The 20,969-nt window shown below is 32.3% G+C and overlaps 1 protein-coding gene across 7 annotated transcripts in view; it reads right to left on the reverse strand.

Annotated features, from left to right (window-relative positions):
- Nucleotides 1-20,969, reverse strand: part of LOC118183591 (zinc finger protein 131-like) — a 46,857-nt gene that overhangs the window by 5,418 nt on the left and 20,470 nt on the right. For 4 of the 7 annotated variants that reach the window (XM_085820378.1, XM_085820381.1, XM_085820380.1 and 1 more), the window contains one exon: nt 12,156-12,427. The exons of 1 other annotated variant lie outside the window; for it this stretch is intronic. In XM_085820378.1, coding sequence (XP_085676504.1) covers nt 12,156-12,427 — 272 coding nt within the window. Of the gene's footprint in view, nt 1-7,960; nt 8,111-12,040; nt 12,428-20,969 lie in introns of all 7 variants that reach the window. 2 more of the 7 variants (XR_015042101.1, XR_015042100.1) reach the window with 2 other exon arrangements.

Genomic DNA, 20,969 nt, shown 5'->3' on the forward strand with positions numbered 1-20,969 from the left:
TGTGGTTCGAATCCATAAGTCATCGAACTGTAAACCTAAAGTTGTTCATTACGACAGGTTTGCTCGTTATTATAGTCATAGTACATAGTGTAAATAATTGTAAATAGTGTAAGATTATGGTCCTTTTTGTTTGAAATGTAATTAGTAATTGATAGTATTTGAATTGTTTTAAGTTACCATTGCAATTATTGTTTATGTTGTTTATTATTGTAATGTAATGTTTATTATTGCATTGACGCCTTAGTTGCAAGTTTGGCTTCCTGGCCAGGGATTGTATTGCCCGGGTCATGCAGTCCTTGGGAAGGGGGCAGTATTACGGTTTTTAGATATTTTATTAAATTGTTTCATTTCCCCGTGCAATGTGCACGCGACTTATTTGAAGAGCACGCTCATTTAATAAATAGATATCTCGTAAATGTACATGTTTGCTTTTCAAGAAAATACCAGAATGTGTTCATGCACGATTTAAAAAGCTTATAAAAAGAGGAAAACTTCTCAATTCGTATTTGTTTTAAGAGTTCTTAGAAAACTACTGTTGTTTACTGTAGCTAATTTGCAGTGAAATCGGATTAGCTTTCCATGTTTTAAATTCAGTTCTGTTGAACGTTTGAGTAGTTTAAAAGATAACTTCTGTAAGATATTGCAATACTGTATGGATATCTGTGGAAATTTAAGTATTTTGTTTTATTGTGATAATAATAAATTTTTGCTTACTTCTCATTGGACTTGTGCATTCAATTTATTACAAACCTGTATGCACGCAACAATATATTACAGATTTAGCATATCAGACAAGTATAATAATTACACTCCATATATATTATATACAACATAAAATGTATTCCAATTATACAGTTTGTTATACACTATTTATACTTGCATTAACTATTTATATCAAAGCAGTACTTATTTTAGCTCGACATAAAATGCTTTTCCTTGTGCAGAAGAAATAAAATCTCTTAGAGACACTAAACTTATAGAGTACACAAACTATAGAATACACCATTTTTTATAATAAAACATTACAGAATTCAATCAAGTCTTTTGTGGATTCATTTTGCAATAGATTCGTGAAAAGCAAAATAATATTAAGAAAAGGGAGTCTAATGAATCACTCTTTGGCCAAAATACTAAAATTATTATCACCCACTTCCTGCATACACAAGTATTAACCTTTTTCCGGGGGGCTCGGGACAGTTTGTCGTCGGTGGCAGGGGTCGGAATTTTATCACTTGAGGCTTGTTGACTTTGACACCCCACAGAGTGCGTTCTTTTGTGGGATTCCGGTAATGGATTGGGGGAAATCGTCCTGTTCTGAAACCACGTGGATTGTCCGCAAATTTGGTATCTTCCAGGAAATATTGAGAAGAGAAAATAAAAAGAATAATTTCTTACTTCGACTCTCACGCGTTTGTGTTTTCAGGATTTTTCCTGTGCAAATACAATTACTATTTCTTTTAGTTGATATATAATTTCTTTGGGTTCAGTTTTAAATAATGGCTAAACGTAAAAGATACCTAACAAAAGAAATTATTTCGGATATCGTCGCACGGTGGGATGAGTTGGATGAAACATTTGCGGATAGCGATTCTGATTGCTGTGATGAAAGTTTTTGTGATGACAGAGAAAAAAGATTTTCTGCTTCCACAGATCTAAAAAATATGGAAGTGGAATTTCAAAGTTAATAACAGAATCAAGAAATTACTCAGAAACTCCTGGTTGTTCGTCTGATCAGATTGGTTTATCACTTTACACTGTAAATTATTAAACTTTTTTCAATAACGAACTGATAGATAAAATTGTATTGAAACAAATCGTTATGCTGCTCAAAACAAAACAAAAAAAAAAAAAAAAAATGTACCAGAAATTTCTCCCAAGAGAAAAAAATCACATCATGCTGATTGGAAAGATGTTACAGCATCTGAAATGTTTTCGTTTCTAGCACTGACATTGCTATGTGGACACATAGAAAAGGATTCAATTAGTGATTACTGGAGTACAAATGAATTGATTGAGACTCCATTTTTCCGAAAAATCATGTCTCTTGACCACTTAAAAAAAAAAATATTACGTTTTCTGCATTTTGCGAATAATGAAACACTGCCATTGAAGACAAATTTTGATTACGACCGCTTGTGGAAACTTCGAGAAGTATTTGAAATACTTAACTGCAATTTTAAATCAGTTAAAAAAAATATCTGGCAGTTTATGAAGTGATCGTGACTTTTAAAGGTCAAGTAATTTTCCATCAGTAAATCCCTAAAAAACATAAATGCTGGAGATTAAAATGTATGACGATATATTTATAAACTGTATATAACTGTATGACGAAAATGCCTATACATATGACATGAAAGTTTATTTAGGGAAAGATAAACACGAAAGATTTGAAGATTAAAGCTCATCAGAATCTGTTGTTCTACATTTAGTAAAACATGTGAAAGAAAAGGGCATTCCCTTTTTATAGATAATTTCTTTTCTACTTCTCAACTTTTTCTACAACTAAGAAATAATTATAAGATAAATTGCTGCAGAACAGTGCAGATCCGATGAAAAGATTTACATAAGGATTTGGCGGCCAGAAAAGCAGGTGATTTGGATATGAAATATTCAAATGGCCTGCTGGAAAGATAAAAGAGAAGTTTATGTTTTAAGCTCTATGCATGAACGAGACAGTGAACTCCTTCGAGTTACAAATAATTGTGAAAGAACTTCAAAACCTTCACTCATTCATGATTATAACAAAAATATGGGATACGTCGACCTCAGTGACAGAACGGCCAATTCCTACGGATTTTCGCGAAAGTCTCAAAAATGGACAAAAATAAACCTCTTTTTCTATTTCTTGAACATTGCCGTTTTAAACGCATATATATATTATTCAAAGAGAGAAACAAGATTGATCACAGAAGTTTTTGCATGAATTTAATTAATAAATTTTTCAAACATGCGATAGGAATAATTTGCCTACGATTGTTTCTCCAACCACTCAATCATTTCATTGGCCAGTGAAATCTGATTTGAGTAGACGGTGTGTTGTGTGCAGCAAGAATTATAAAGAAGTGAGAACTTGGGTTGCATGTAAAATCTGCAATGTTGGCCTATGTCTCGGAGACTGTTACGAAAACTATAAGTAATTTTATTTTCTTTTATTTTTGTTTGTTTCACTTGCAAGTATGCCCGCATTACTTATACAGTCAAAAGTCGTTAATTCGGACACCCATAATCCGGAATGATCTATAATCCGTACCTCAAAGATACAAACTTTCTGCGCATGCGTCGCTTTGACACATGCACGTAAGGCTGCGCATAATACGTTTACGCATGCACGTTTAACCCTTTGCAGCTCAGTGTTCCACTACATGGAACACCCAAATTGAATCGCTTCTGAAACCTTTAAATTCAACCGTAAATAGATAAAAATGCCTTTATAATATACTTTGAACTTTTCTTTTTAAACAGTAGATAGCAGCATATGACAAAAAGATGCAGAATTTTCATTTATTATGTGTTATTAAAATCCACTTTTTTCCAAGTAATTTTCTCTAATTTTTTAATGATATAAAAATTTTATTTGGAAAAAAATTTAGGCATAATTTTGCTGGCTGTACTCCAAATTATCTGTTCTATATTTTTTTTTAATCTTTCAGACAAAAACCATACGCAGAATCATTGAATAAACCTGGGTGTTCCATTAGCGGGAACACTGCGCCATTAGCGATCTCATGCTGTTACGAATCAGAACATCTGTTGTTTACGTTTTCTGTTTCCGCTGCTTTGGGGGGGGGGAATGATGAATTCAAACAAAGCAGTATTGAGAGGTGAGGTGTGTTTTGTGTTATGAAAGCCCTAATATTGGCATCTCGAATTCTGTGGGAGTAGTTTTAAGGCAGGAATTTTATTAGTAGCTTGACACATCTTTACTTAGACCTGCGCGAATTTTTTGCTGTCGCATTTTAGTCTCATTCCCATTTATTTTCAATAATTGTGTAGATATTTTTCATGCATGTATATATTATAGGCTTGTTTTTCTTTATTGTTAATATTAATCGTAGTTAATTTTTTTATTATTAATTTTCCATAAATGGCACAGAGAGGTCTAAGTCTAACTCTTTCTGACTCGCTCTTTCCGAAAATTTGTAAATATTTTTGTATATAGGACTTGTGTATATACCGTATTTATGCGAATCTAATGCGCCATCGTATCTAATGCGCATCCCCATTTTAAAACTTTAAATAATAAAAAAATTGTTTGTTGGCGAATGTAATGCACATCAATGATATGAGGAATTTATTGAATCTTATTTTATACAACAATGGATTTGTATATAAACTATCAATTAATGGTATGATAATTTTATTTAAATTTAGATACCATATTTTATACAACAATGGATTTATACATAAAGTAGCAGAACATAGAATTAACCTATTAGTGGGCTATTGTCATGTGAAACAATCATTGTTAATTAGCACTACCGTATATATGGTACCTATTGTAAAATATGAACACGAAATAAATCGTAACATTTCTATCTAGCTAACAGTTTCTACAATCAGTGATTAATAGTAAATGTCTTTATTCACTAATGTTTTCATCACTGGAATCCTTGCAACTCTCTTCGTCAGAAGCAGATTCATTTCTTCTTTCCTCGTCATCGTCATCCTCGGCGTTCCAGAGCAAGTCATCGTCACTGCCATTCAATGAATTTGAAATGCAGCATTTTTTGAAAGATTTCACAATCATTGGTGCTTCAATGCTTTTCCAGGCAGCAGAAACCCAGTGTGCAACAATGTGCGGTGCAGCATGCTTAATTTTTCCTGTCGGGGTCAATACACGGTTTGGCTCACAAAACCATTTTTTGTACTCCGCCTGAATGTACCCCTTAAAAGGTTTATTTATACTAACGTCCAGGGATTGTAATACAGACGTCATCCCTCCAGGAATGATAACAAGATCACTGCCTAGGCTGTGCATCTTCTTTTTTACGTCGTCGGTGAGATGACCACGAAATGCGTCCAGACAAAGCATTGATGGTGGATTAGAGAGCCCACTGGGACGGCGTTTCCATACATTTCGGAGCCAATCAAGCATTAATGATTCCGTCATCCACCCCTTCTCTTGGTTTCGAATCAGGACATCATCTGGGAACAGCTTTTCATTCTTAGGGGTTTTAGGGCATGTTTTCCATTTGAAGATTAAGAAAGGGGGAAGTTTGCACCCGTCTTCTGTTATTGCCAGCATCACTGTTATGCGTTGTTTTTCACATCCAGAAGTTTTGATGATAACTTCCTTAGTCCCCTTCTTCGTAATGGTGTAGTTACGAGGCACATCAAACCAAATTGCCGTCTCGTCAGCGTTGCCAATTTGCCCCATTGAAAAATTCTTTTCCTTCCGAAGTGTGATGTCATACCACTGAAATGTTAGTAGTTTTCCCTCAAAATCTGCAGGAAGCTTTTGGCATATTGTTGTACGGCGTCTTAGAGATAAACCCATCCGCTTCATAAACCGATCCACCCATCCACGGCTAGCCTTAAACTCTTAATTCGGTATTCCAAGAACTTCAGCCTCCTCTTTTGCTTTATTTCTTATGGTGTCACTAGTCACGGGTTGTCCATTCTTCCTCCTTTCACGTACAAATTCCAAAACTTTTTCTTCAATTTTAGGGTGTCTTCCTTTGCGAGGGTCAGTGAATTTCTTTCTACTAACTTTAGTTGCAAACAGTGCCAATTTCTGTTGCCGCCACAAGCGAACATTGCTCTCAGCTACGTTGAACTCTCTCCCTGCCTTTCTATTGCCATTTTTTTCAGCATAAAGAATTACTTTACGTTTGAAAGTAGCGTCATATGACATTCTTCTCTGTTTGCCCTCCCTTTCGTGACTCTGCAGTTTGAATCCTCTATGCAATAATGTGTTAGCGATAAATGTAACAGTAAATGTAGTCGAGAAATTTGGTTGACGTCATCGGCGAACTTTGCACTCGAATCTAATGCGCCATCGGATCTAATGAGCACCCCAATTTTGAATACTACATTTGGCCAAAAACGATGCGCATTAGATTCATGTAAATACAGTAGATATTTATCCGTATATATTCAAGAATATTGTGTATATCCAGGAAACCATGTATACAGCCATAATACAGAGTTTTTTCATTCTTATACAAACGCTTCTACTCATTTTCGTGCTTCACTGAAATGCTCGCTTAGCCGCACTTTTAAAAGCTCTGGCGGCGCAGTGTTCCACCTCATGGAACACCCACAGAATTAAAACAGTAAGTGCAATTTTTACAAAATTTTACCTGTATACTCCTTTAGGACTAAATAGACTGCATACAACTTTTTTTGTTGAAATTCCGACGTTAACGTATAGCGCACCGCAAAGGGTTAATGTATAACAGACGGTATGAGCTAAAATTATCTAATTATCTATTTCTGTTAATGTCGCTGATTACGTTGTTCCTTAATCTTCGAATTGGATCCGGCTTATTATTTTTTGCAGACTGTTAGAGCAATTTTATAAAAGTAAGCTTGAACTTTCGATTATGTCAAATAGAATTTCCGATGCTGGAGCACCCAAAGGATCTATAAAGCAAAAGTATGTTTTGATGTCCATCAAACAAAAAGTGGAATTGCTGCAAAAAAATTGAAAAAAAGGCATATCCTTTGTTTCTCTAACCATTCCGAAATCTGTTTATCAATTTCCCGCTGCTCTGGGCGGGAGGGGTGAAATGTCGCGGCGCGCAATGAATTGGAAGTTGATCTGTCAGCACTATCCTTATCTTCAGGGCAGATGTTTTTATTTTATTTGGCTTATAATTCCTTACTAAATGTAGTATTTCATCTCGATGCACTCCGTCTTTGATATGATTTAATCAAATTCCTCGTCATTATAATTCACTTCCGATAGTGAAGAAAGTGACACAGAGGTTAATGAAAACGAAAAAATTTCGATTGACGAATTAGTCAGTATTCTCGACACAGCAATTATTGGACTTGAACAGCGGAACTTTGTAACTGAACAAGAAATTATGTCTGTTTATAGAATTAAAGAGAAAGTATTATCACATAAAAACGAAGCAACTTAAACAACTTACTTTTAAAGAAATGTTTAATAAAGTAAACAACTAAATATTAAGCTTTTTTTTAATAAATTTTGATACCCTTTAGATCATAATTGTTCTTTATTTCATAAATTACAGTTTCTATTTTTAATTTTACAATTTCTGCATGCCATCTTACCAGATTTAAACTGATGATGTATAAACCGGAAAAATCGATAATCTGGAATCGCCGAAGTCCCAATGAGTTCGGATTAACGACTTTTGACCGTATTATATTAAAACTACGTAACTCATTTTGTAAAATCTTTTGAACAAAGTCTTTAATTATTAGAAAGGTTTGCTAAAATTGACTAATTTTTGCTAATTGACAAACTTTATAATGGCCGTAGTAAACTAGGTATTCAAAATTAGACTACTTTGTGTCCTCCAGATAGAGTCTGATACATTGTTTTTATCAGTTGGAAATACCCTTAATGTTGAAAATTACACTACTGAAATAAGGAATAAAAATGATATATGCAGAAAAAAATCAGCTGGGAGGTCCAATATCAAACAAACATTTTCAGAAGTTCGGCTGCCAAAATTCTTCAGAAATTATTATTCTTAGGAGCCTTTGTGTGCTTTACCATAATTGAATATGGTAAAGCACACGAAGGCTGCCTACCCAAAGGAAAGGATGCCTTCGAGGAGAACTTTTAGGGGAAATTGGCTAATATTCACGTTTCACATGGGAGAAACAACGAAAATCAATCATGCGACCAGCTCGATCACCTGACGTTGAACTACCAGCATTCAGTGGCCTTAACCACTCAGTTAATAATAGTGTTCAGGAAGTAATTAATTTTATGTGAGAATTGTGTTTTGGAGAGAATCAAACAAGATATCGAAATACTAACCATGTGTATAGGAATTGAGACGTGTACCACATCTTAGTTCCCTGAATTTAATCCTCAGTGCAAATCTTTGTTAATATTCATCAACTCAGTATGAATCTTCATTTCCAGCTTCATTACACCCAAAGAAAGCAGCAGTAAATAGCTCAAGATCTGAAAATTTCGAATAACAGTTTGATACCTCAAAGGCAATTTTAGCATTCTGAAAATGTATATCATAAAAAAAAACTGAAGAAATATGTCGCTATTCGACAAAGATGTTTATTTTTTTTAAGTTTCGATGCATTCTCGTATATATAATTTTGCATTAAAAAAATGTACCAGGAATATAAATCATCGAACAACTGTTCCCCTTATGTTTGTTCTAAGGTAAAAGTAGTATCTAATGTCTCTAAGTGATAAAATTAAATTTTTGTTACTGGATACATTAAAACTCAACAAGAGTTTTATTTTCTAAAGCTCCAGGGTTTGCATCTGCATTTCTTTCGTGAACCAAAAATTATGAAGTGGTTAAAAAAATTAAACATCTTATATCCCTGATGTAAAGACAGATCCATTCTGGGGCCGCTATTTGGAAAGGCACATGGAAGAAAAATAAATAAAAAAAAATTTTGAGTCATGCATTGTAAATTTTTGTTAGTGCAATAATAAATTAGTGCTGTACAAACGCAGTGACCAATTTCTATTTCTTCAGAAATGAATATTAACAGAGGTGTAAATGTAATAACATTCATTTGGGAATCCGGAAATGCTTTTTAAATGACACTTATAATAAATAAACTCTATTTAATTTGCTCTTAAATATTAGAATAATACCACTATTAACAATGAAAATGTATATATTGTTTGAATATTTTAGATCACTGAATTTTCGTTACGATGCCAAGTGAATATATTTAACTCTCATTGCTTCACTTATTTTTCAGATCATAATCTACGTGCAAGTTTAAAAATGTATTTTAAGCATAAAATGGAACACATTTTTAGAGCAAAATTTTCTAGGTGAAACATACATTGCATCTGAAGATAAAATATTTCTTTTCTTGGGAAAACTGCATCATCTAACTGCAGTATGAAAGCGATTCAAGTACATCCCGCATTCTAACGCCTAGAGCATTGGAACTGGATTGAAAGAAACCCTGATAGTTTCCCTGAATGCCGACAAAAGAGCACTAATCACCTAGTCGTTAAGACTCGATTCGACAATTTTCTCCCTCTTTCCATAACAGCTGAGCCAAGAGCCCCCAGTGAAGGTACACAACTGTTTTTCGAGCCCACGGGAAAAGGTTAAGTCATGACAGATAACTGATATTTTATTTATATGAACAAAAAATTAATTTTCTCCTTTAATGCAAAGTTTTACCTGAACTCAGTGTAATAATTACACTCCATATATATTATATACAACATAAAATGTATTCCAATTATACAGTTTGTTATACAATATTTACACCTGCATTAACTATTTATATCAAAAGCAGTACTTATTTAAGCTCGAGATAAAATGCTTTTCCTTGTGCAGATGAAATAAAATCTCTTGGAGACACTAAACTTATAGAGTACACAAACTATAGAATACACCAGTTTTTATAATATAATATTACAGAATTCAATCAAGTCTTTTGTGGATTCATTTTGCAATAGATTCGTGAAAAGCAAAATAATATTAAGGAAAGGGAGTGTAGTGAATCACTCCTTGGCCAAAATACTAAAATTATTATCACCCACTTCCTGCATATATTAACTCATGACAGATAACAGATATTTTATTTATATGAACAAAAAATAAATTTTCTCCTTTAATGCAGTTTTACGTGAACTCAGTGGCAGCCAGTTTAGCTCCATAGCCTGGCCAAATGCTATTTACATCTCAAGATGAAGTTAAAAAAATTATTATTATTAATTATGACCACAGACTTACTGCTATATACACATTTTCATGTCTTCCCTTAGTAACATATAATGCACATGTAAATTTCTGATAACATACAGTTGGAAATAGATTTTAATAAATCTGTTGCTTTGCATGAGCACTCGAATTGTTCTCATCAGCCAGCACTATTTTTAAAAGCAAAGTATTTTGAAAATGTACTCAAAATGACATTACAATATTCTAATGAGTTTATTCTTTTATTTAGTTCCTCCCCCCCCCCGGATCAACGTAGAGAACATTGTGAAGCTACTAGCTAGGATCTGTACTTAGGCATTCTTGGTTATGGTCAAATTATGAACCTAATATTTCTGGAGGCCCTGGAAAAATCAATCATTGGTCAACCTGTGTGTCTGGCAGATCCTAAAACTGAGGGATCTAGTAGCACGGAGTTAGCATCCCGGGTTCGTTGGGTAACATCCTGTGACAAGGAGCCTGAGCGGCTGGCAGGTAGCAAATCATAATTGTCAGTGTTGCGAAAGTAATACGTCTCTTTCTCCAGTGTGAGAGGGCAGGGTTGAGTCCCTAGCCTGGTTTAGGAGGGCAAGAGACCTCTTAGTGCCATTTATTTAGAATAAAGGGGAATGCCCAGATATGCTTATATTTAATTTGAGTGCAGCTCTGGTGCAAAACTATATGCAGAAGTCTATCGAAATCTTATAAATAGGAGCGTAAGATATCTTAAAAACATGATTATGTCCTTGCCTTGAGATGCATGGATCTTTGAGACATAGGTTCAATAAGTTAATCACTACATTAGAATATACGGATGTAAATTGCTCACAAAATAATTTGCAAGGAAATATATACACACATTTATATTGTGCAGCCTACTATATTAACCAACATCTCAAGCTATGTGGTTTAAAATGCAACAAGTAATTATCAAAGTTGTTCACAGCAATAAATAATTACCAAATAAATAAAATCATGACAGTCATTACACATTCCAATCTCTTTCTCAATAATAATTTTATATAAACTACGAATAGCACTGAAAAACATTTTGTGATCTTCATATTTAAAATTACAAAAAGAAGCTTCTCCCACTTTACAGAAGTAGGGCATTCATATGAAACCTTTTACAAGTCAAAATAGCATAAAGCAAGGAGCCAACTATAGTTTTATAATGAAAGCTGTTTAAAATACTCTCAAGTTTGTAATAAAAATCTGACAAATGATATCTTAGAGGTAATGGTCATAACTTACCTCTAAGATATCATTTGTTAGAGTTTTGTTAGAAGTAATGGTCATAAACTTAGAGGTAGTAGTCATAACAATAGTATGTTAAACTGAGCCACTGGAGATTGATTTGCAGAAAATGAATACAGAGAAAAGGCAAAAACCATCTACTACCACTTTCAGAGCATTTATATCTATAGTTACTATATTTGCATTAACATGAATTGACATTACTACTATATTGATTAACATGAATAGTTTAAAATATAAAAATATGTTTTTTGACTGACGTATTTTCTAAATTAACCTCTACAGACAATTAAGACATCATCAACTGCTCTAAACGTACTTGCCCTCTCACAGTTCATGAAAGCATGACTTATGTAATGAAGTCATGCTTCCATGCAATATGCATAAATTGAATTATAAGGATGTCTTTCCTCCTTTTAATTAAAAGTTATACAGCTAGTTTTAATTAACATGTTTCTGATGATATTTAAATATGTCCTATGCTTTTACTGTTTCTTTTGCTTCCGACAGAATATGTAAATAAGAAAAATAAGAATAAGAACTAAGAGAATGAGGACTGACATCACCAATGGGTCTTAACGTAATTCCTCATTATTACTTATTTTCTCCAAGTAAGTACGCTTTTCTTTACTGCATACTAAGCATAATTTGGAAAATTTATCAAGCCAGGATAGAAATTAACTTGTTACATAAAGTTAAATTTAAAATTTTTCATAACACCCACAAGAAGCAGCTGAAAATTCACGTTCTGTACATAAAGTTGATGACTAAAATAAATTTCAGTTGCTTTTATTCTACTTTTGTGTTTATTCAGCATTCTGAGAATGTAGCAGAAGCTGGGATGAAAATCTGTCTCTCATGCCTGAAGGTTAAGTAACAGTGAATTTACTCTTACAAAGAAAAACTCCTATTTATATTTCTCTTAATTAAAAACTACATACCAATATAATCCTTTCATAAAAGTTGAAATGGCACAAAATACACCTGTTGTAAAGCATGGAAGAATCCTGCAATATTATTTACTGTTGCAATTCACAATGCAGAATGTACTCTTACATGTCGAATTAGATGCTGCTTTAAAGAAAAGCCTCTACTGCACACATGACATACAAATGGACGCACACCGGTATGAAACTTCAAATGTCTTGTCAAATTTCCTTTTTGATTAAAAGACCTACTACATATATGACAAGTAAATATACTGGTGCCTAGTTGATGAAAAGAATCAGTAGCAAGATGAGAAATAAAAGATGAGGAATTAGAGCTTAAATACAGAGCATGGTTCATGTCACACCTTGTGCCAAAATTCTTTAGCTCATTCAGCAACACTGTAGGAGAGAAAAAATATGTTATTAAAACAAATTTATGATAAAGAAAGATTTTTCAAAAATTTTTATAAACTAATCTGTAGGTAAATAACAGTGCGCATACATATAATATACATATGCACACACATACATGCTTATTTGAACATTTTTTTTACTTTCCAAGTATAATATTACTTTAGAAGAAACAGTATCTATTAAATACATTTGTTACTTTCCAATTTAATATTAAAAAAACAATATGTGTTTTAATCCATTTGTTATGTCAATTTTAAAGCAGAAATTTTTCTTAACATAATGTCCTAAATACAAATAATGGAATAAAGATCATATATATATAAGCCCCTGATTAAATGATCTCTTGAGAATTAGACCTTAACAAACACTTAATTAAAAATATTTGGGGGACTCTTCTATAGCTCTTGTTCTAGTTGGTCCATTGACAAAATTCAACTTGCATATTTCTTGTCTTCAAAGCACTGCATACAAAGAAAAGATACATATTAGATTAATGCATAGTATTGTTTTAACATATGTATTTTGACATAAAATCACACTTTTTCTGAAATGACATAATTGTTTTTTAAATACAATTCTACATCTTAAATTACACCTCAATACCAAGTTTTGTAAAAATTACATTTGTAAAAATTACATTAAGTAGATTTTACTTTTAGCACAACATTTACAATTTTAGCTTTGTAATGTTAACTCAATTTGATTTATATATCATATCACTTCCTTATTAATGATTTTCTTGCCCCTTGTCCTGATTTAAATAGGGAAAAGATTGATAGTCCATCTTTCTGTTTTTTAAAATGTTACTGTACATTTCTGAGAACTTGAGACCAAAATCCAAGAAAGTAGATGATGCTCTTTCATTCTTCTATTTGCAAAACGCCCAAGTTTTCACTCAAAAATTTTGTTTTAAAAATGAAACTAAAAAAGCATCTTTTATGAAAAGCTTTGGACTATTCAGCAAAAGTATGTGGGGGAATAAGAAGGAGAGAGAATAAAAATATCCATTTATCAGAGATTTAAATTGCAAATACATTAAAATTTAGCAATTTAGCAACTTTACTCATAACAATTACTCATTTCCTAATAGGATTGTTAATGCAGACTTCTTGATAAGACTTCAAAGACGACCAAAAAAAAAAGGGGGGGGGGCATGGATGAAAGTTAAAAAAGAAATACTTAACAGTATTTTTAAAAATATTCCAAAAGAATTTTTTTTTATTAATAAGACGAAAGGAAGGGAATCAGAAAGGAAGAGATCAATAAAGATCCACTTCAGAAAATAGGGATCCCTATTTCCAAAATGTTAAAACATTACCATGCAATTAATGAAGAAACAAGAAAACAAGAAAAGCAACAGAATTTTCTGAAGAATATTTATTGAATTATATTAAAAAATGAGAGTAAAATGTAGAAAAATTTCCCATTTTCTGGATAAACTATGTAACACATTCAAAAAATGTCAAAAATTTCTTGCCATTGAATTCTAACTCCAAAGTGTCAAAGTGTTTGAGCAGTATTTTCCAAACATATGGTGCACTCACTTTCACAAAACAAAGAAATCAGTAAAAAAAAAAAAAAAAATGAATGTGTTAGAAGCTATATATTTTATGATGGCAGTATGGAAATTTATTATTTCAGACATCACTGCAAACTGCTTTAATACAGTGGGATTCTCTCAGGGTAATATAACCAAGGGGCATGATATTGACATTGAAGGAAATGATAGGAAAATGTTACAAAATTAAGTGACTTTTGGTGATTTAGTAAATGACGATAATGTTAACTTTGCATAAATGTTAACTTTGCATAAAATATCTGCAGAGCAAACATGCTAAAATGATGATGAAAATATGGTTACAGAGAGAACAGAGATAAAGAACAACCAAGAATGGTTTCCATTTATGAAGAGATAATAAACAATTCAGAAGTATTCTGCTAGTATATGTGAAAGTGAAGAAAATGTTCCTGAAACTTGTTTTCAGGAGTTGAGGACAGTTTGAATGTTATTACTTGCAGTTTACTAAAAACAGAAACTATTTACTTTAGATAATTTCTTTTCTTACAAAATGAATGAATGTTTTTAATTCACAAAAAAAAAAAAAAAAAAAAAAAAAGGTTTTATTTATGAAAGAGTTAAAGAAACAAATGTGATAAAAATGTTAAATAAAAATTAATTTTGTTCAGTTTTGCATATGTCAAGTTCTAAAATTATTTATTCAAAATTAATTTTAGAATGAATTATTTAAATGCCTGCAAAAAATAAATTAATTCTCAAACAATTAATAAAGTCATAAATTTAATATCAGAAATATTAGTCTTTTCACTTGTATTTCTTTTATTAGCTATTCATATTAAAGTATATATTAGTACTAAAATTATTAGTCACTCAAATTAATATCTAATATTTAAAAAGGGGGAACTGTTTTATATCTTTGGTTCTAGTAGGCCCATTGACAAAATTCTACTTGCATATTTTTGTCTTGAAAGCACCACATATAAATATAGAATACATATTAGATTAATATATAACATTGTTTTAACATATCTATTTTGACATAAAATAACACTTTTTCTGCAATGACATAATTTTTTTCCATACGTCAGTTCTACATCTTAAATTACACATCAATACCAAGTTTTGTAAAATCACATTAGTAGCTTTTTATTTTTTAGCATAATATTCACAATTTTAGCTTTGTTTTTATTTAAAATTAAGTAAGGTCATCTTAGGGAGATGACCATGAGGATATATGAATCCTTATAGATTCTGTTAGTAGAATTTCACAGTAGAGTAGTAGTATAGTAGAGAGTCACAGAAGAGGGTAGAGTTTCACAGTAGATTCTGAGTAGAATTTCAGAGTCTGGATATATTTTGACAGAACTTCTTTATTCCATTTTTTTCATAAATACTTTTGTCATGAAATAGAATACTGCATGGATTAACTGTTTAACTGAAGGAAGCAAATTTTATCTAGCACCAATTATATGGGTTCAAATTCAACAAAATTTAATTTAAAACAATTCTTCTTTACAAGAAAGAAGAATTATTTTAAGTTAATATTTTTGTACAATAAAATTATTTTAATGTTCCGCGCTTCATGAATCTTTGAATCTAACTTTTATTTAAGGGAAATATGGCTGACTTAATTAAACAAATTGAATAACATACTTAAATAATAAAACTGAATTGAATTTTTTATTTTAAAATATTTTTATTTAATAATTTAATATCTTAATTTTTTTAATTATCATATATTATAGAGCATTCTAATAGTGCATTTTCTTAAACAGTGATTTGCTTACTCTTAGGAGTGTTCATATATTTATAACTAGGCATGAGTGAATGAATTTTCCAACGAGAATTTGATTTATTTCATTTCATAATGAAAAAGATGATCAAAATGCCATGCAGATAATGCCTAGGAGTTTTGCAAAATGCAAATCATATAAAAAGGTTCTTAAATTCTTTAAAAACGATTAGCTGAGGAAAATTTTCAGGCTTTGGGAAAATATATTAGATAATACAAAAGATAATTACAAGCAGATACAGATAATAAATAAATAAAATACATTACTCATAATTAATGTAAAATAAATATTAAAAAAACTTTTAACAAATAACATCAAATTTATCTGATCAGATAAATTTTATGTTGTTTAATATTTCATATATAAAAATATATACGAAAACACTTTTTCTTCTTATATATTTAATACATTTTTCATTCATAAAAAACACAATATTTAAAATATTATTAGCCACATTTCATTAGGAATGTAAAATAAAGTGGACCTCAATAAATTGAGACATCATGTAATGTGTTAATTTGAGTTACAAAGAAATTGAAATACTAGAGTAAAATTAAAAATAGTATCTAATCATTTAGTTTTTCAAAGAACCAAAATATAAATTAATTATTTCTTACTTCAATAAAAATAATTTTAGTGTTTTTTTATTAATATAATATAGTGAATCACAAGTTACTGGGATAGAACTTATTTATAATAATGCAGATTTTTAAATATATTAAAAAAAAAGACCTCTAAATATTTATTTTGGTATTGCATCTTTATTACTGCATTAGAGTTTCAAAGCCGCTTATGTACAATTGTCAAATCTGAGAAATACACAATTTTCATCCAGGACTTACAAAGTTTAATCAAAAGATGATTTAAGAACCTATAGTATGTCCAAAATTTCTGTTATTTATTACCTCTAAAGTGAAAGTACTAAATTTCATTCATATAACAAATCTCTATTTGGAAATTGATATCAGGCCCACTAGTGACAGAATGATTAGACTTTGATGAATCCTAATTTAATCTGCACCAGTTGTATATAGGATTTTCTTGTGAGTAACACAAATATCATATCAGAAAGTTTCCATTGAAAAATCCTCCGAAATACATTCCACTTATTGTCAAATAGCCCTTATGTTCTTTGCCGTAATTACTAAAGATACAAAAATACAGATATTTAATCAACCATTTTCTCTTGTTACAAAACATTAGATAAGAGAAATCTTGTTAATGACAGTTCAATTCATGTTGACTTCAGGAGTAATCAAATTTGCAATGTTAAGTTAGGTTAGTATTGACAACACAACACAAAGAATTTATGGAAAGATCAAGTTACCCAGAACATTAATTGGTCCGAAAATCAGATAGCAAGATTTCTCTGTAGTTCATAATTAAAATTTTGGTATTATGAATTATTATTTTGATTTAATAATAAAATTTCGGTACTAAATAGAAATGGATACACAAATATAAAGAAAAAAAAATTTCAGTGACTTTTTTATAATAATGCCCAAAGCAGATAAGACTCTGAAAATCAAGTTAAAAATTTTCCAGACTCATTCAATTAACTACATATCTTATACGGTTGAAACACCTTCTTGGCATGCATTCGTGGTGTGTTGGTCTGCATGCTCAGCGCGTAACTGAGAGGTCCGCAGTTTGATTTCCGGCAAAGGCGTTGCATATTTTTCATCTTGCCTGCTTCCAAAAAATTACCTAAAGTCTCTACAGTGGCACCCTAACTAAAAAGGGTGTTGGATGACGATTCTCCTCACCAAGGGTTTGGTGATTGAGTCCCCTAAAAAACCCCAGTCACCTTTTAAAGGAGGAGTACACTGACTACCGATAAGTATTTGGACACCTGTGATAGAAAAGAAAAACTAACTTTATTCAAAATTAATAGTTGGTAGAGCCTCCAAGAGAGGTAATTACAGCGTGGACCCTCCGGGGCATACTTTCCACAAGTCTTTGTATGACAGCTAGTGGTATTTTCTTCCACTCGGCTTGAAGAAGACAGAAGTTCCTTCACCGATTTTGCACGGGTAGTGCACCTCCGAATTCGGCAATGCAACTCATCCCAGAGGTTCTCGATAGGGTTCAGGTCTGGACTCTGGGCAGGCCAGTCCATTCGATGAACTCCATTGGCACCATACCAAGCCTTGGTTAACATCGAAACATGACAACTGGCATTGTCGTCCTGAAAGTAACAGGGGTCCAACCCAAAAACTGCCACAACGTAGGAAGCAAATTGTCATCCAAAATAGTGCAGTAGGCATCTGAGTTGAGCTTACCATGAATGGGAACCAAGGGTCCCAGCCCATACCAGAAGAAACATACCCAGACCATAATTCCACCTCCGCTGAACTTGACTGTTGGCACAATGCATTCTGGCAGGAGACGTTCTACAGGTAGACGCTAGAACCAGACCCTGCCATCCGAACGGTAAAGGGTGAACCTTGATTCATCACTCCAAAGAATCCGTTTCCACTGATCTAGGGTCCAATTTCGATGTGCTTTGCACCACATTAACCGAGCAGCGCGGTTGGACTTTGTGATCAAAGGCTTATGGGCAGCAGCACGACCATCAAAACCAAGCAGATGTGCTTCCTTACGGATGGTATTCATTGAAACAATACTCCCGGATGCCTGTTGAAACTCCTTGCGGATGAGGGTCATCGGTTGGGTGCGGTTCTTCCGAATTTCTCTGGACCGCACTCGTCGGTCTCTATCTCCTAGTTTCGTTGGTCTGCCGACTCGGGGCACATTCCGACAATCACCGCTCACCTTCCACTTCTTAATCACATAGGACACTGTCGATTTTGGGTACTTCAGATCGCTAGATATGTCTCTTAAGGATTGGCCACATTTGTAATACCCGATAATTATACCTCTCTCGAAATCAGAGAGCTCCGAACTGTGAGGCATCTTGCATACGACTAAAGCCGATGCTGTTTCCTACACGATACATACCGGCAGAGTCTGTGATGTACCTTAGAACCGCAGATATCGTCATTTGCATAGGTGTCCAAATACTTATTGGTAGTCAGTGTATATAAGGTGTTTCTCCCGCCTAAACTAAGCGACCCTTCATGGTGTAGTGGTCTGCACGCTCAGCCCGTAATTGAGAGGTCCGCAGTTCGATTCCCCACGAAGGCGTTGCATATTTTTCCTCTTTCCTGCTTCCAAAATACCTAATGTCTCTACAGTGGCGCCTGAAATAAAAGGGTGGTGGATGATGATTCTCCACACCCAGGATTTGGCAACTGGGTCCCCTAAAAACCCTAGTCGCCCTTTAAAAAGAAGGGAAGTATATAAGGTATTTCTCCTGCTTTTTTGGTGTGGTGGTCTGCACGGTGGGCACATATTCCAGAGGTCCGCGATTTGATTCCCGGCAAAGGAGTTGCTCATTTTTCATCTTGCCGGCTTCCAAAAAATTCTAATGACTCTACAATATAACGAGCAACCACTTTCGCCGGAAATCGAACCGCGAACCTCTCAATTACGCGCAGAGCGTGCAGACCACCATACCACAAAGGCATGCCAAGAAGGTTGGAGAAATACCTTATAGTCTTTATTCATCAATGTAATTCCTCAACATCTCTGCTTAGAGAGAAAGTTTAACTACAATTGATGATACCATAGTAAGACTTTGTAATTAAGCTAAATTTCACTTGTATTGTAATTAAGCTAATAAAAGAAAATATTTAATGGAAAATATATATTTACAAATATATATATATATATATATATATATAATTCCATTTTCCCCCATTAAATTTGTTTTAATCAGTTTTCTTCTTATTTGCCACATTTTATTAAAGATTTTTATCACACTTCATAAATAATAAGACAGATTTCCTCCGAAATTCAAGTGAGTTTTCATATGCCATAGCACATTAAAAAGGCATTTTCTTTACTTATTTAAACTAATGTAAAGAAGTTCTTTTTAGATGAATTTATTCAAAAAATAATACAATTACACTCTTCTCAGTTTTTAGTTCCAAAAGTATAACAAAATTCCAAAATTTAACCATCTTTTTAAAAGAAACTTTAAAAAAATGTAAAGCAAAGAGAGAAGGAAACTGTTTTTAAAAGGATTTGAATATGGAGCTTCAATATATTCAATGAATCCCAAGTATCATAAACAACAGAGGAAATATTATCAAGATTAGATAGAAATCATAAAATAAAGAAACTTTAAAAAAATTACTTAAAAAAATATTTTATAAATTCAGAAATATTATAAACATAAACCTAAATATGTGCTTCACCAAAATTTTTTGACTTAATTAATATGGAAAACTTAAGAGCTCAGAATTTTTGCATTTTTAGTACACGTACATATAAAAGATTATTTGTTACCGCTACATATACTTGTTTATTATTTTCAGTTATAGTTTATTCAGTTATCTGAAAAATAAAGAGAAACAGGGTCGTTATAGTTTAGTCAATTTAGATTTTAGACTTTCTGAAAGCTTATTTGCAAATATTAGCTGAAAGATGGTAAAAACAAGATTTTGAGAATCTCAACATTTAGGATAACCAGTGGAAAAGTCTTAATGCTGACTGCAAAGTGTATCAGTTATACTCTCTGTTTGTCTCTCCCAAGATAAATAGATCTTTCAAAAATATTATAAATTTCAAATGTTAAAAAAAGATTTTAAAAAAATCAATTAATCTCTTTCTTCCCACGTTGCATGCTTCAAATATCTAAAAAATAAATAAATGATGCATACATTACAATACAAAAATCTAAATCCTTAAGAAAGTTGATTTTTTTTAATACAAAATCAGAGATACTTTTTCTGTAGAATTTTTACATCTTAAAATTAACAATTTTCCTTTTAAGAAATTAAGCAATACAAACTTTCATCAAACAGACCTATAAAAATTGTACGAAGACCAAAATCCAGATGTCCAATTGTAAGGATCCTAAGTTTTACTAACGTTTATTTTATTTTAAAACTGTACTATCACTTCTTATTTTCTACTTCCGGCCAGAATTAAATGCTTTAACTTGTTTATGCAAATTGTCTTGCTAACGCCCAAGTATTTAAGTTGTGGCTTTTTGCCAAGAGAGAGGAGATTTAGGAAGCAAGCCGCTTGTCACTGCAGTTTTACGAGTTTTCACTCGGTTGCTGGTTGCCTTTAAGGCCAGAGGTTTAGCCCTCTTGATATTTGTAAACGTACCGTAGTTTCAGTAGCTCGGTGTACTACATACAAA

Source organism: Stegodyphus dumicola, chromosome 7 (genome assembly GCF_044657685.1).
Source record: "Stegodyphus dumicola isolate Sdum_Otavi_A_Nest chromosome 7, ASM4465768v1".
In the NCBI taxonomy this organism is placed as follows: domain Eukaryota; kingdom Metazoa; phylum Arthropoda; class Arachnida; order Araneae; family Eresidae; genus Stegodyphus; species Stegodyphus dumicola.